The sequence below is a fragment of the Myxine glutinosa genome, chromosome 3 (assembly GCF_964187855.1).
Source record: "Myxine glutinosa chromosome 3, kmMyxGlut1.1, whole genome shotgun sequence".
Taxonomy (NCBI): Eukaryota; Metazoa; Chordata; class Myxini; order Myxiniformes; family Myxinidae; genus Myxine; species Myxine glutinosa.
In genome coordinates, this window is record NC_136263.1 from 142,726,291 (window position 1) to 142,739,756 (window position 13,466).

Here is a 13,466-nt window from a genome sequence, read left to right on the forward strand (position 1 = left end):
AGACAAGAGAACGAGACAAAGAATTGTGTTGTAGAAGACAAGGCAGACAGTGGGTGAGAGCTACATCCAAGATCATTATATTTGCCAGAGGTGCTTGTTCCAGGTGTAACAAAGCCTTTGACCAAACCTCTTATAGGTGGGCGAGCACTGGGTGGACGACGAGAATTACCAGTAGTAGCAGAAAAAACAGACCGTGATGTCCCCATGCCTTGAAACAGCAGCAAAAGGAAGGGTGGGGGAGAGATCCAATCAAATCCTGTTATACCTAAACATTCTTTCTGCCATCGTGGAAACTCAGATGTTCACATGTCCTGTGGTACGCACATTGAATCACTACCCACCATGACGGCCAGGCGCAGCACTTGATCTTACTGGTGAAACCGTCACCATCGGCTTCCTCACTACGGAAGATGCACTTTTGGCTGAGACATGGAAGATGGGCTTTGTTACAGCAACTCCTCTTGCCTTCACACCAACCGGCTTCTCCGATATTCCAGAAGCATCTGGATTCTCCGACCTTGACCGTTTTGTGTTCTGCATTGAGGAAATAAAAGGAAAGCTCTTAGTGAACGATTGGTGCGTGATAGATGAGCTGATGGAAAACGTGAAAGATGAGGAAGTTGTTGTGGTAGGAGGAGACTTAAATGGACATGTGGGAAGGAGAACAGACGGTTTTGAGGGAGTCCATGGGAGTTATGGATATGGTGTGAGGAATGGAGAAGGTGAAAGGATTTTGGAGTTTGCTGATTTGTAATACTCAGTTCCAGAAAGCAGATAATTAGCTCTTTACATACACGTCAGGTGGGTCGACGACAACCTTTGACAACCTGATGGTGCGTACGCGAGAATGGGGGCACTCCCAGGACACAAAGGTGATCCTGGGGGAGGAGGCTGCTTCACAGCACCACTTGGTTGTCTGTGACATAAGGGTGAAAGGTGAGAGGAGAACTGCACGGGTGAAGTCACAACCGAGAATGAAGGTGTGGAGGTTGAAAAAGGTGACAGTGTGGGGGGCATTGAAAGAGGCTGAGTATGATGTGGTTGAGCTTGAAAATGGGTGGATGTCAATGAAAAATAGTCTGTTGGGAGCCGTTGGTGAGGTATGTTGGTGGAGTAAAGGACCACCGAGGCACTCAGAAACATGGTGGTGGGATGATGAATTTGGAAAGAGGATTGACGAGAAGAGGAAGAAGTTCAAGGAGTGGCAGAAGGTGAAGGGTACGGAGGCAGAAAAGGCAGAGCATGAAAGTTATAAGGCAGCCAAGAAAGAGGCAGCAAAGACGCAGGAGGCATATCGGAAAATGTTCGGAGAATGCTTTGATTCGGAATAGGATCAGAGAGCGGTATTCAGGATTTCAAAGCAGACAGCGAAAGAGAGGTGTGATGTGATGGGGGTGAGTTGTTTGAAGGATGAAGTGGGACAAATCGTTGTGGACCCAGATGGAATTAAAGGAAGATGGAAGAGATATATGGAAATGCTGTTGAATGCAGAGAATGAATGGGATGGCAACAAAGAGTAACCCAGTTTAAGGAGCGGCAGAGAAGATAACCGAGAAGGAAGTTGAGGAAGCGATAAAAGCAATAATAATAATTTAAAAAACACCTTTAGAGGCCATTTTTCCCCGCAAAGCGGGGTTGGCCTTTTTCGGGCACCGTGGTTGTTGTTGTTTTTTTGGTCCCCTTTTTGAAGCAATGTTTTACGGCCGGATGCCCTTCCTGCCGCCAACCCTGTTTGTCGCCTTTTACGACAAACAGGGAATTACCAGTGAACTGGTACTCAATTTGCCGACATCGGAAGGATGACAGGCTGAGTCAACCCCCCTGGCGTTAATTCAGCGATCGACCGGGATTCGAACCCAGGATCCTAGGATCCGAAGCCGGTACCCTGACCGCTAAGCTAACACCAGGCTAAGCGATAAGCTAAGCAATAAAAGCAATGAAGAATAGAAAAGCGTGAGGGCCAACGGGAGTTGTGGGAGATATGTTGAAGGCAGCAGGAAGTTGGGGTGTGAAGAGATTGACAGAGATCTGTAATCTGATGTTGAAAGAAGGCCGCATTCCAGTAGATTGGGAACCGAGTACCCTCATCCCTCCATATAAGGGGAAGGGTGTCGCTCTGGACTGTGGCTCATATGGAGCGATAAAGACTTTATTAGAGCATGGAATTAAGGTATTGGAAAGGGTTTGGAGAAGAGGATAAGGAAGAAAGTGAAGATGGACGAAATTCAGTTTGGATTTATGCCAGGAAGTGGAACGACAGACACGCTTTTTATTTTAAGGCAGTTGCAGGAGAAGTACATGGAGAAGAAGAAGAAGTTGTTTTTTGGGTTTGTTGATCTGGAGAAAGCATTCAATAGGGTTCCATGCGAAGTAGTGACATGGGCATTGAGGAAGTTGGGAATGGAGGAATGGTTGATCAGAGTAGTGATGGCAATGTATGACAGAGCGTGCATAGCTGTAGGGGCAAAGGACGGGAACAGTGGTGAGTTTGAGGTGAAGATGGGAGTGCATCAGGGGTCGGTACTAAGTCCACTACTATTTGTAGCTGTGATGGAGGTTCTGGCTCGGAAGGTAAAGGAGGGTTTACCGTGGGAGTTGTTGTATGCAGATAATCTGGTGTTGATTGCAGAGAGTATGGATGCACTGAAGGAGAAGATGAACAAGTGGAAGGAATGTATGGAGGCAAAAGGTCTGAAGGTGAATATCGGAAAGACGAAGGTGATGGCAAGTGGTAAAGCATGTGGTGAGGTGGACAGAACTGGGAAGTGGCCATGTGCTGTGTGCAGGAAGGGTGTCGGAGTGAACTCCATTCAAGGCACAATGTGCGCTGAGTGGGTTCATCAAAAATGTAGTGGTCTGAGAGGGTCATTAGCCAGTCTGGCTCTACGTTCATAGCCTAACCGTGTGAACCTAGGATACATGCTGAATAGAGAAGGCGGGTCACACTCGGCAACGGCTCGAGTGAGATGTGCATCGAAGAAGTTTCGGGAACTGAGTGGCGTGCTAATGAGAAGGGGAGTGTCGTTGAAGCTGAAGGGAAGGGTGTATGCTACATGTGTGAGAAGTGTTACGATTTATGGGAGCGAGACATGGGTAATGAACGTAGAGCAGCAACGAAGGCTGGAAATGCGAATGGTTCGATGGATGTGTGGAGTATCGTTGAGAGAGAGGAAGACAAATGATGAATTGCGAAAGATGATGGGAATAGAGCCTGTGATGGATGCTGTGAAGAGAAACAGGTTGAGATGGTTTGGTCATGTGTTGAGGAAGGATGAAAGTGACTGGTTGAGAAGAGCGATGGAAATGAATGTAGAAGGACGTAGAGGACGGGGAAGACCGAGAAAGACTTGCCTAAAGGTGGTGGAAGAAGAAATGCGGGCAAGGGGGTTAACAAGGGGAGATGCAGAAAATAGGGCAAAATGGAGATGATCATCATGGGGCCCGCAAGGCTAACCCCCGCTCTAGCAGGGAAAATGGCCTTAAAATGCCTGTTGTTGTTCGTATCGAGGAAACAGCCTTTCATGCACCGAAGGTAGCAAATCAATCAATCATGCAAAAGGTAGGACGACATTTTAAAGGTTGCATTGGACTGAGGGGAAATCATCTGGTTATCACTTCAAAGATAAATGTTTTGGCTAATATAGTGATGGAGGCTCAAATAAGGTTCCTTATATTAATGGGATAAAGACGACTTGGTCAAGTGGACATTGCACAAGAATCAAAGGTTTCAGACTAAAATTAAATTCAACAGACGAAATTACGACATTGATAGAGTTATGCCAACTACTGTGGGAACAAAGTCCTTGACATTTTTGGCGTTAACCCTTCGTCAGTGAAAGAGAATGTCAGAGTATTAACCCTTCAAAGTCAACTTCAGTGACGGAGATAATCTATGTACATGTTTTTATTTTATTTTTATGGATTATCGCCCCAGACAAGGCAGACAGCCACTCTAGGTAAGGGGCATAGAGAAAGTTAGAAAAATACAAGGATAAATCAAAACAAAATAAAAATAAATAAATAAATAAATAATAAATAAGAAAACATCCAAGACACCGGAAGTAGCAGAGGTCAGGTAAAATGCGATTAAACCTCAAAAATGTAGGAAGTATGAATTGACATTCCTCTTAAAGCAGAGTAAATCGTAGGATCATGTGAAGCATGTTACAGGTAGTGAATTCCAGAGTGAGACAGCACGAGGGATAAAACTATCTGCATAGCCTTTCATTCTGCACTTTGGATCAGCAATAGTGCATGGGTGAGTGGAGATGGCAAACCGAGCCTTGCGTCAAAACACTCATATGGGAGGAACCAAGATAGAAAGTCCAACAGAACATTTGCCATGAAAATATTTGTCAAACAAACCAAGAGTTGCAATCGACCTATGGTGAGATAGTGGTTAAAGAGTTGAACCCATCTCCACACCAACCAGGTTGACAAGGCGTTTCTGGAGTCCATCAAGTTAAGATAAGTGGCAGCCTGGTGCTCCAGCCCAAATATGAACAGTACTCCATGAGGGGACGTATAGTTGCCTTATGCAGGTACAAAATGGCCTCAGGAGGTAATTACCTTTGCGCTCGATAAAGACAACCAACTCGCTTGGAAAAATCACTCTTTTGTGTGTGTGTGTGTATGTGTGTATGTGTGTGTGTGTGTGTGTGTGTGTGTGTGTGTGTGTGTGTGTGTGTGTGTGTGTGTGTGTGTGTGTGTGTGTGTGTGTGTGTGTGTGTGTGTGTGTGTGTGTGCTTCAGATTTACAGGCTCAAAATTGCCATGAAAACTGTTCAACACCAACGCCCCACCTCTCCCCTCCTCCCCTCCGCCCCTCCCCTCCCTCCCAGTGTGGTTTTTGCACTATAAACTTACACCCCGGCCTCCCAACCGTCCCACCCCCAACCATGTGTTTCCTTCCTTATACCGGGTACACCCTTTCACCCCTGGGCCTCCCTCGCACTAAACATCTAAAACACATCCAAGTTCATCCAACCTCTCACTTGCAGCCAAAACTTCCTCAATGCTTTCAACCAAACATTCTCACCACTACCCCACCAAGGAAGTCTGTCGCATGTTATCCAGTCTCAGAATCCTGAAAGCGTCATTTTTTCAAAGGCTGTACACCTGACAAAAGTTCTCCCTTCACGTCCGTTCATGGTGTCAAATCCCTCCATGTCAATACCATCACTCCCATCTACCTCCTCCCTCTTCTCGTCTCCCCTTCTCAACTTCCACCCACTTCTGCCCCCATCGCAGATTCCCCCTGATCCCCCACCAATCCTCCGCCACCCTGGCTTCTCTCCACATCCATACATCCTATCAGCAGCTCCTCTCCCCATCCCTAACCGTGTGAACCTCAAACATCTGGGGCCTCCGTTCAAACCTGACAGATTTCAATGCAGACCACTGCCGATAAATCCTTCCTCTCCCAGGACGTTCCTGGCTCCTTAGTGTTTCTCCCTGGCTATTGTATCCTCCAGTTTGATTGACCCGAATCGCATCCTGGCGGCTGTGTATTGTTTGTTTTGTCCGTCCCTTGTTTGTCAGTCTCAGTCGACTTCCTCCATCTGACTTGCTGCTGTTGTTTCCCCTTTCTCCTGATGTTCCTTTACCATGTTGAGTCCTGATCTGTTCTATGTCCCAGCTCTTCCACAAGCCAAGACCATGTATAGAAAATAGGGGCAATCACCTGGTAGGATAAAGCAGTATACGACACCGACTAAAGGTATTTTAAACAGTACCAGAGTGTATTAAACCAATTGCAATGGTTAATAGGAGACAGGGCAGCACGTAGAATCACACTAACATATCACAAGACTTTAAAGTTTAAACAAACAAAACCTATTTTTGGGAGCAACACCATTTTCCTATTTTCCCCATTTTCTAATGCTGTGAACAAACTTTGGTACATCACGGGTGATGAAGGTTGTGGTCAGGTTTCATCGAAAGTGTATGTAGTTTCAGAGAAGAAAGCAAATGCTTATTTTTGGGGAGGTCAAACCTGGACCCACTTACAACACCGGAAGACCCCCTTAGACCTCGATTTTTTTAATGCCATGAACAAACTCGAGTTGCAACATACCAAATATCATTTTAGCCAGATTTGGTCACAATCTCATCAGTAGTTTCAGAGAAGAGGTTGCAAGTGTTTATCCCATAAGCTCCGTAGAACTACATTCCAGGTAAGCTTTAAACAATAAAAATCCTAAAACGTAATGACCTCTTTAACACCATTTCTGCCAGTGACAAACCTCAACATGTACGATTGATTCAGCATCTTCCACGAGTTTCCGCTTGCGTTGGACACGAGGAACTGGCAGGCGTGATTTGGTAGACAAGGGTACAGGAGTGCGTTCATGGCCCAGAGGGGGTTGATTTTCAGCCATCACGCTGGGGGAAAAAAGTAATCAGAGGAAAGTTAAAGATACCACACAATCAAATAAATGTGCAGCAAAGCAATATTATATCCAGGTTAAGATAATACTGTTACGGATTTTCCTTCGGGTAGATTGCAAGGTCACTTCTCAAATCCACTTTCCCAATGACGATCCTGAAGCCACCGGCTCCGCAGATGACCAAATGATGTGACCGGGTGTTAAACAACCACAGACGCCATCTGAGACGTTCAATTTAGGTAGGGTCCAGCATCCAAATCCTGCTTTGCCTTTCTGGCAAATTAAACCCACCAGATAGGGTAAACAGATTCAAAGATACGGAAAAAGCATTACCATCGATTACGTGTTGACTTCTGTCTGTACTTGTAACGAATCAGCGAGGGTGAACGCCCTAACACAGCACACTATGTCTAATCAATGGAAACAGACAACTGGACAGTTTGGAAGGGATTATCTATATGTATAAAATAGTTTTTTGGGGTTTTGTTTTTGTCTGCATGCGCTAATCTCCTGAACGGTGAAAGATAGGAGGAAACCTCTGAAACAAAAAATGTCGGGACGGGCCCCGGGAAGGTTATGGGCTAGGCGACGAGGCCGGTTGAGGCCGCCTCGGCCGGGCTGTGCCCATTTCGCAATAAATCTTCTTCTTCTTTCAAAATTCTTGAAGTACAACTTATGTACTTAATAGGAATATCTGACTGATTGCAACACATGCTTTCAAAATTCTCTCTCGTGGGGCCCGACAGACGAAAGAACAAGGAATCGTTGAGCACCAACTGATACTGGGCTGATACTGATAAGATTAAATTCATTCAAAAAGAACCCGGGCAACACCGGGTGCATTCAGCTAGCAATTCAGTAAAACAAAGGCACGCATGAGTCTTGTATATGCACATAAGGCCCTTTTGAGAATGACTCATCACAAATAACTTAAGCACCACATTCACTCCAGGAAAGGAAAAAGAAGAGCACGGTTGACAGATGGATGAGTGATGGAGGAAGGGTGCGTGTGATCCCACCCTTACTCAACTGCGAGCCAGCTGGCTCACGTGGTACTGAACTGGGTGAGCGATATAGGTGCGTGGAAAGGTGAGGTGTGGGAAGTGGAAAAGTGTCATGTGGGTTCTGAAAAGAACCGTTTGTGACTGTTGATTCTCTGGTGCCCCAGTGATTGAAAAAAAAAAAAAATACAAGATGAAATACCAGCAGATATATAGTGATAACTGGGAGAAAGACAAAAGAGCAGGGAAATATATTAAATATATAATTGGACAGAGTGGGGATAGACAAAAGGATCACTGGAATGGCTAAGAAGAGGTCAGCTCAACTGGGACGGAGAACAAACTATTATTCATGCCAAAGATAAAGGACACTACACCAATGGATGTAAAAAAAATGGCGGGACTGAGCCAGACACACAAATGTAGGTTCTGCAAGAGAGAAAGAAAGTACTAGTCACCTGCTCTCAGGATGCAAAAAACTTTCAGAACAACGTTACACACAACAGCACAACAAAGTATGCAAAGTGATTCCTTGGCATATCTGCAAAAATGTAAATATCACAGTTCTGGAAAACTCATGGAAACACGAACCAAGGGCAAGCATTAATTAAAATACACTTTGTCCAAATACCTAACATTTGATACCACAACTATGATTCTATGATAATATAAACTGACAAAGTTATGTCAAGTTCAAAAATGGCACTAGTTAATAGAAGAAGGCAAATCCGCAAGCGTACATTCATGGGATTCAATACAACAACTCATGTACCAATTCTATATTTTATGGGTTTATGATGCAACATATGGTCATGAAGATTACGGTTATTATCAGGGTGAATCTTGTCTGACAGAATGTATGCAAATTAACAAATAATGAACAAGCCACCACAGAGCAAGAAATACTGCATTCAAGATAATAAAAGGGGCATGGAGTTCATTCACTGGTGAACATTGTCAATCTTGACCACTGTTAGTGCCGTCTCCACCAAACTGATATGGGATACATAGCAGTTCTGCATCCGACTTATCTGAGTCATCCTCGGAATATCTAGTGGTTCGTCTACGATATCGATGAGCTGTTTTTGCAGAACATTTCCTACATACCATAGTTGCTCAGCACTGCACAGCACTCGTGCGTCTCCACGAGTACACTGGATGTGACATGGGCAGCACCTTCAATGGACAAGGGAAGACCAAGCCCATGAAAACTCTTACAGAAAACCCCAAAGTTTTCAGCTGTATTGTCCAGTTTGGGAGAAACGTGCGATGTGGCAGAAGACCTAATTGATCAGCCAGGTGTTCACTTGTGCCAACTATGGTCGCGCTCGAGTGCAAAAGGTCAATGAACTGTGACACGTCCACATAAATGAGCTAGCTGTGTGCCAAGGAGGGCCAACTCAACCTTTCAAAGAATGTGGATCTGGGAACATTACCACCATGTAGAGGAAGTCTAGAGCAGAACATAAGGCGGGTAAACTCAGATTGGAAACTGGAAGAGGGCCCATATCACGAAACCAGATATTCCAGATGTAACGGCTAGCTATGGGTAAGAGTTGAGGGATGGCAAGCTAGAGCCACTATGGTACGTAGGAAATGTTCTGCGACAACAACTCATCGGTATAATCGACAAATGGACTCAGATGAGTCGGATGCCGAACTGCCAGATATCCCATATTCCTTTGGTGGAGACAGCACTGATGGTGATCAAGATTGATAATGCTGACATATATCCCATATTAGTTTGTTGGAGACAGCACTGACGGTTTTCAAGATTCACAATTTCACAGATATCCCATATCAGTTTGGTAGAGACAGCACTGACAGTGATCAAGATTGACAATGTTCATCAATGAATGAACTCTGTGCCCGTTCATCATATTGAATACATTACCTAGTATATCTTGCTCGGTGGTAGTTTGTTCAGTATTTGTTAACTAGTGGGGTCACCCGTGGAAATCCCACGGGCATGGACGTGTGTGACATTTCGACATATTGAGTTAGATGCTGCACCTGCACATTCAGTTTCACAAAATGGTTACTGCCAATTTATTAGAGGCACAAATGATGTAATCCACACAATGTATTTACTTCTGATAACATGTGAATGCATGTGCGTGCACACCCACACACACGTACACCCACACCTCGTTTTTTTCATTTCTGTTCCTCACAATTCTGTCACACACACACACACACACACACACACACACACACACACACACACACACACACACACACACACACACACACACACACACACACACACACACACACACACACACACAGTAGAGCAGCAACGAAGGCTGGAAAGGGTGGAAATGCGAATGGTTCGGTGGATGTGTGGAGTATCTTTGAGAGCGAGGAAGACAAATGATGAATTGCGAAAGATGATGGGAATAGAATCTGTGATGGATGCTGTGAAGAGAAACAAGTTGAAATGGTTTGGTCATGTGTTGAGGAAGGATGAAAGTGACTGGTTGAAAAGAGTGATGGGAATGAATGTAGAAGGAAGTAGAGGACGGGAAGACTGAGAAAGACTTGGCTAAAGATGGTCGAAGAAGAAATGCGGGCAAGGGGGTTAACAAGGGGCGATGCAGAAAATAGGGCAAAATGGAGAACATTGTCATGGGGACCGCAAGGCTAACCCCCGCTCTTGCAGGGAAAATGGCCTTAAAATGCCTGTTGTTGTTGTATATATAAACACACACACATATATATCCCACATCCATATACATGTTTAAAGTGTACGTGCCGTTCCCCCTTCCCCCCTCCCTCCCCCACCTGGCAACGCGGGGTATTTCTGCTGGTAACTCATAAAATAAAAACGAAGAAAAATCTCTCGATAATTTCCCGTCTGTTAATTTATTTATTTTACATATGTGAATTACACGACCATGCACACGTGAAATGGAGCTGGTTTTTTCACACGTGAAATGAACACGTGAACCTTTACTTCTGGATAATAATGTTGAATGAAATAAGAACGAAGAAATATATGTCGGCATCATTGTTGACGTTTTTGTGACGACTGTCATCAAAAGTAAAAGTAATATATCTGAACGGAAAAGAAAAGCGAATTTTTAATATATGTCGACATTTTCCCCGACTGTTATTTTCGGCGGTGTATTATCATTTATCATGTATCATCGTGGCGCAATTTTTAAAAATACATCTCTGCATTTTCCCGTGTGTGCGTGAATGTTCTCAATTATTTCTGACACCGAATCTAAAACCATCGATAAAAATGAAATCAGATGGTGAATTCGAGATAAAATCATGAGGGTGACTCAATGAATGGGCTTTATTTTACAGGCCTTTGAGAAATAATTTCGTTCCATAAACGGAAACTTTCATGGGATTCTCTTCCCGTTCTTTTTCAACCGAGTCTAAAACTATGTTAGCGACTGTTAAAAATGAAATTAAAAATAGAATTAGAGTTGAAATAAACCTGTGTGAGAGAGAAAGACAGCATGGGCCTAACTAAACAGGCCTCAAAGCTATGCGAGTTAATAAAATGGTGGATATTTGTTTACATGAAGCCTCTCCAAGAATGGGTGGAGCTACTCTGTAAACGGAGTAAGCCACACCCCCGGACAGACAGACAGACAGAATCACTGTAGCCTATTATAATATAGATGTGCATACATTCTGTCAGACGAGTTTCACCCTTATCATATGCGTAATCTTCATGACCTTATGTTACATCACAGAAGCATAAAATGTAGAATTGATGCACGAGTTGTTGATGTATTGAATACCATCAATGTACACTTGTGGCTTTGCCTTCTTCTATTAACGAGTGACATTTCTGAACTTGCCATAACTTTGTGAGTTTATGTCATAAACCATAGTTGTGGTATCGAATGTTAGATTTATGGACACAGTTTATTATGCCTCCACCGACAAAGTCGCCTGAGGCATTACGTTTTCACGTTGTCCGTCCGTTCGTCTGTCCGGGCTAAATCTCGTTTTTCTCAGCAACCATATGTCCGATTGAGACGAAACTTTCAGGGTAAGAATGACACCCATGCAGAATGTTTTTATGACAATTGTGACGTCATAGGTCACTTGGTTTGGCAGCCATTTTGGATAGAAAAACGAACCTTATCCGATCAACACGAAACTTCACAAACATGATCCTCTCTACCCATACATATGCAGACATTGCAGAGTGATGGCATCTACCGGTTGTGGGACTATGCCGAGGAAAATTGGCGACACCGTCACATTGTTCTAGTTTTGGATGAATCCACACTTGGATGAATAAAGTCTCACATATGCACTTCAAACAAAAGTAAATGTAGAAATTTGATCATTTTTGTGACGCGTCAGGAATGTACGTGGGGTACGGGCAGGGCATATACCATATGTAGTCCAACAACTCACATGCACTATTTCTGTAACATGATAATATCGATTTCATAAGAACCAGCAGAAGCTGAGCTTTCATTTGGTACTCCATTGGTATGTAATACTGCTATAATAACCGCACAAATTACCAAAGTATAAAACCTGGAAATTTAGTTCGATGTGAATCGACCACGGTCATGTTTTGAGGGTACCTCGAGAGTCGAGATATTGATTTAAAATGACAAGTTCGTCCCAACTTATGTATTGTTAACATTTGATTTCATATTCAGGATACTTTATGCCTCTGAGGCATCAGAAAAATATAGCGTCAGAGATTTGAGGAGGGCGTACAGGAGCAGCCAACATAGCCCATGGCCTAGAATGATAAAGAAGAACCTCACTCAGATTTTAAAGCCCATCCCGAGGAATACTGAATTACAACTGGAGGCAATCAAATTAAAGATAAATGAACCACAACTGGAGGCAATCAAATTAAAGATAAATGAACCACAACTGGAGGCAATCAAATTAAAGATAAATGAACCACAACTGGAGGCAATCCGTGGTTCGGTGACGATTCTGAAAAGAGCCGTTGGAACAAAACTGAAAAAGTTGAACAGTTTGGTTAATGAACCGTGATCCTTCACCGAAGAGGAGATGGATACTTTGGGTCCTGGGGAGAATGTTCCACCAAATGAAACAGGCAAATGGAGATAACAACCCATGACTGACTGACACTGACACACACACACACACACACACTGACACACACTGACACACACACACACACACACACACACACACACACACACACACACACACACACACACACACACACACACACACACACACACACACACACACACTACAGTAAGGATTCTTCCGAGTCACATACCCAACCTCTCCACAAAATTTTGTCCGAATCCATCCACAACTTTTTCAGATATGTTCACCATTCTGGAAGTCGGTCATTCAACGCGCCGCCATCTTGGTTTGGGGGAAATTGCGCGAAAGTTGACGCAAACCGATCATCGCGGCGAAAAACTAGTTTTAATGCATTAGTTGCAAGTTGTCATGACATACCAGTACTCAGATGAATTTCCCCCGGATGCGCAGCACCGGTATGTGGACAAATGTGCCCGCCCCCCCCTCTATGACGACCACACAATAAATCAGCGTTTAATTTTAAAAGGTTAACGGTGATCTAGATTCTAGAGTATGCCAAGCCTTGCCCGGCCGAAGCAGCAGCAGGTTGCACTTACCTGTGATAAAATGGATCGAGCACACATAGGTGTGCTGAGAGGGGGGTGACCAGCGACCAGAGCTGGCCGAGTTGGACCCTTCCAGAAGTGGTAAAACGGCTCGACTGATGGCAGAAAGCCATTTCTGGCGTCTCACCGGGTCCTGAGGAGTGAGGTACAACATAAAACTGCCGCTCTGGATTCTTCAGCTTGTTGGCTTTGCAGCCGACAATACAGCAGCTTTTCGGCATTTTGCGGTTTCAAACTGTGACAAACACGTGCGAACAGCGCCCACTGTTTTCCATAATTCCAGGATGGCGGTGCCGCTGCCGCGGTGCGTGGCTGTGACGTCACGCCAACTTCCAGAATCAGATAGACAGACAGCGGTGAAAAAACATCCTTCGTCCCACTTCGATGGCGGAATCAATAATATTTAACTTTTGTAAAAAAAACAAGTACAAAAAGTTTTAATTAAAACAAAAG

General features: G+C 44.1%; 1 protein-coding gene across 1 annotated transcript in view; it reads right to left on the reverse strand.

Moving 5' to 3' along the window:
* LOC144891094 (uncharacterized) overlaps positions 1–13,234 on the reverse strand; it is a 32,995-nt gene extending 19,761 nt beyond the window's left edge. Inside the window, exons 1-5 of the mRNA XM_078773481.1 lie at positions 13,005–13,234; positions 8,497–8,565; positions 6,245–6,383; positions 342–534; positions 86–208 (exon numbers count right to left, since the gene is read on the reverse strand). Coding sequence (XP_078629607.1) covers positions 86–208; positions 342–534; positions 6,245–6,383; positions 8,497–8,565; positions 13,005–13,234 — 754 coding nt within the window. The remainder of the gene's footprint in view (positions 1–85; positions 209–341; positions 535–6,244; positions 6,384–8,496; positions 8,566–13,004) is intronic.
* Between the last annotated feature and the right edge of the window lie 232 nt (positions 13,235–13,466).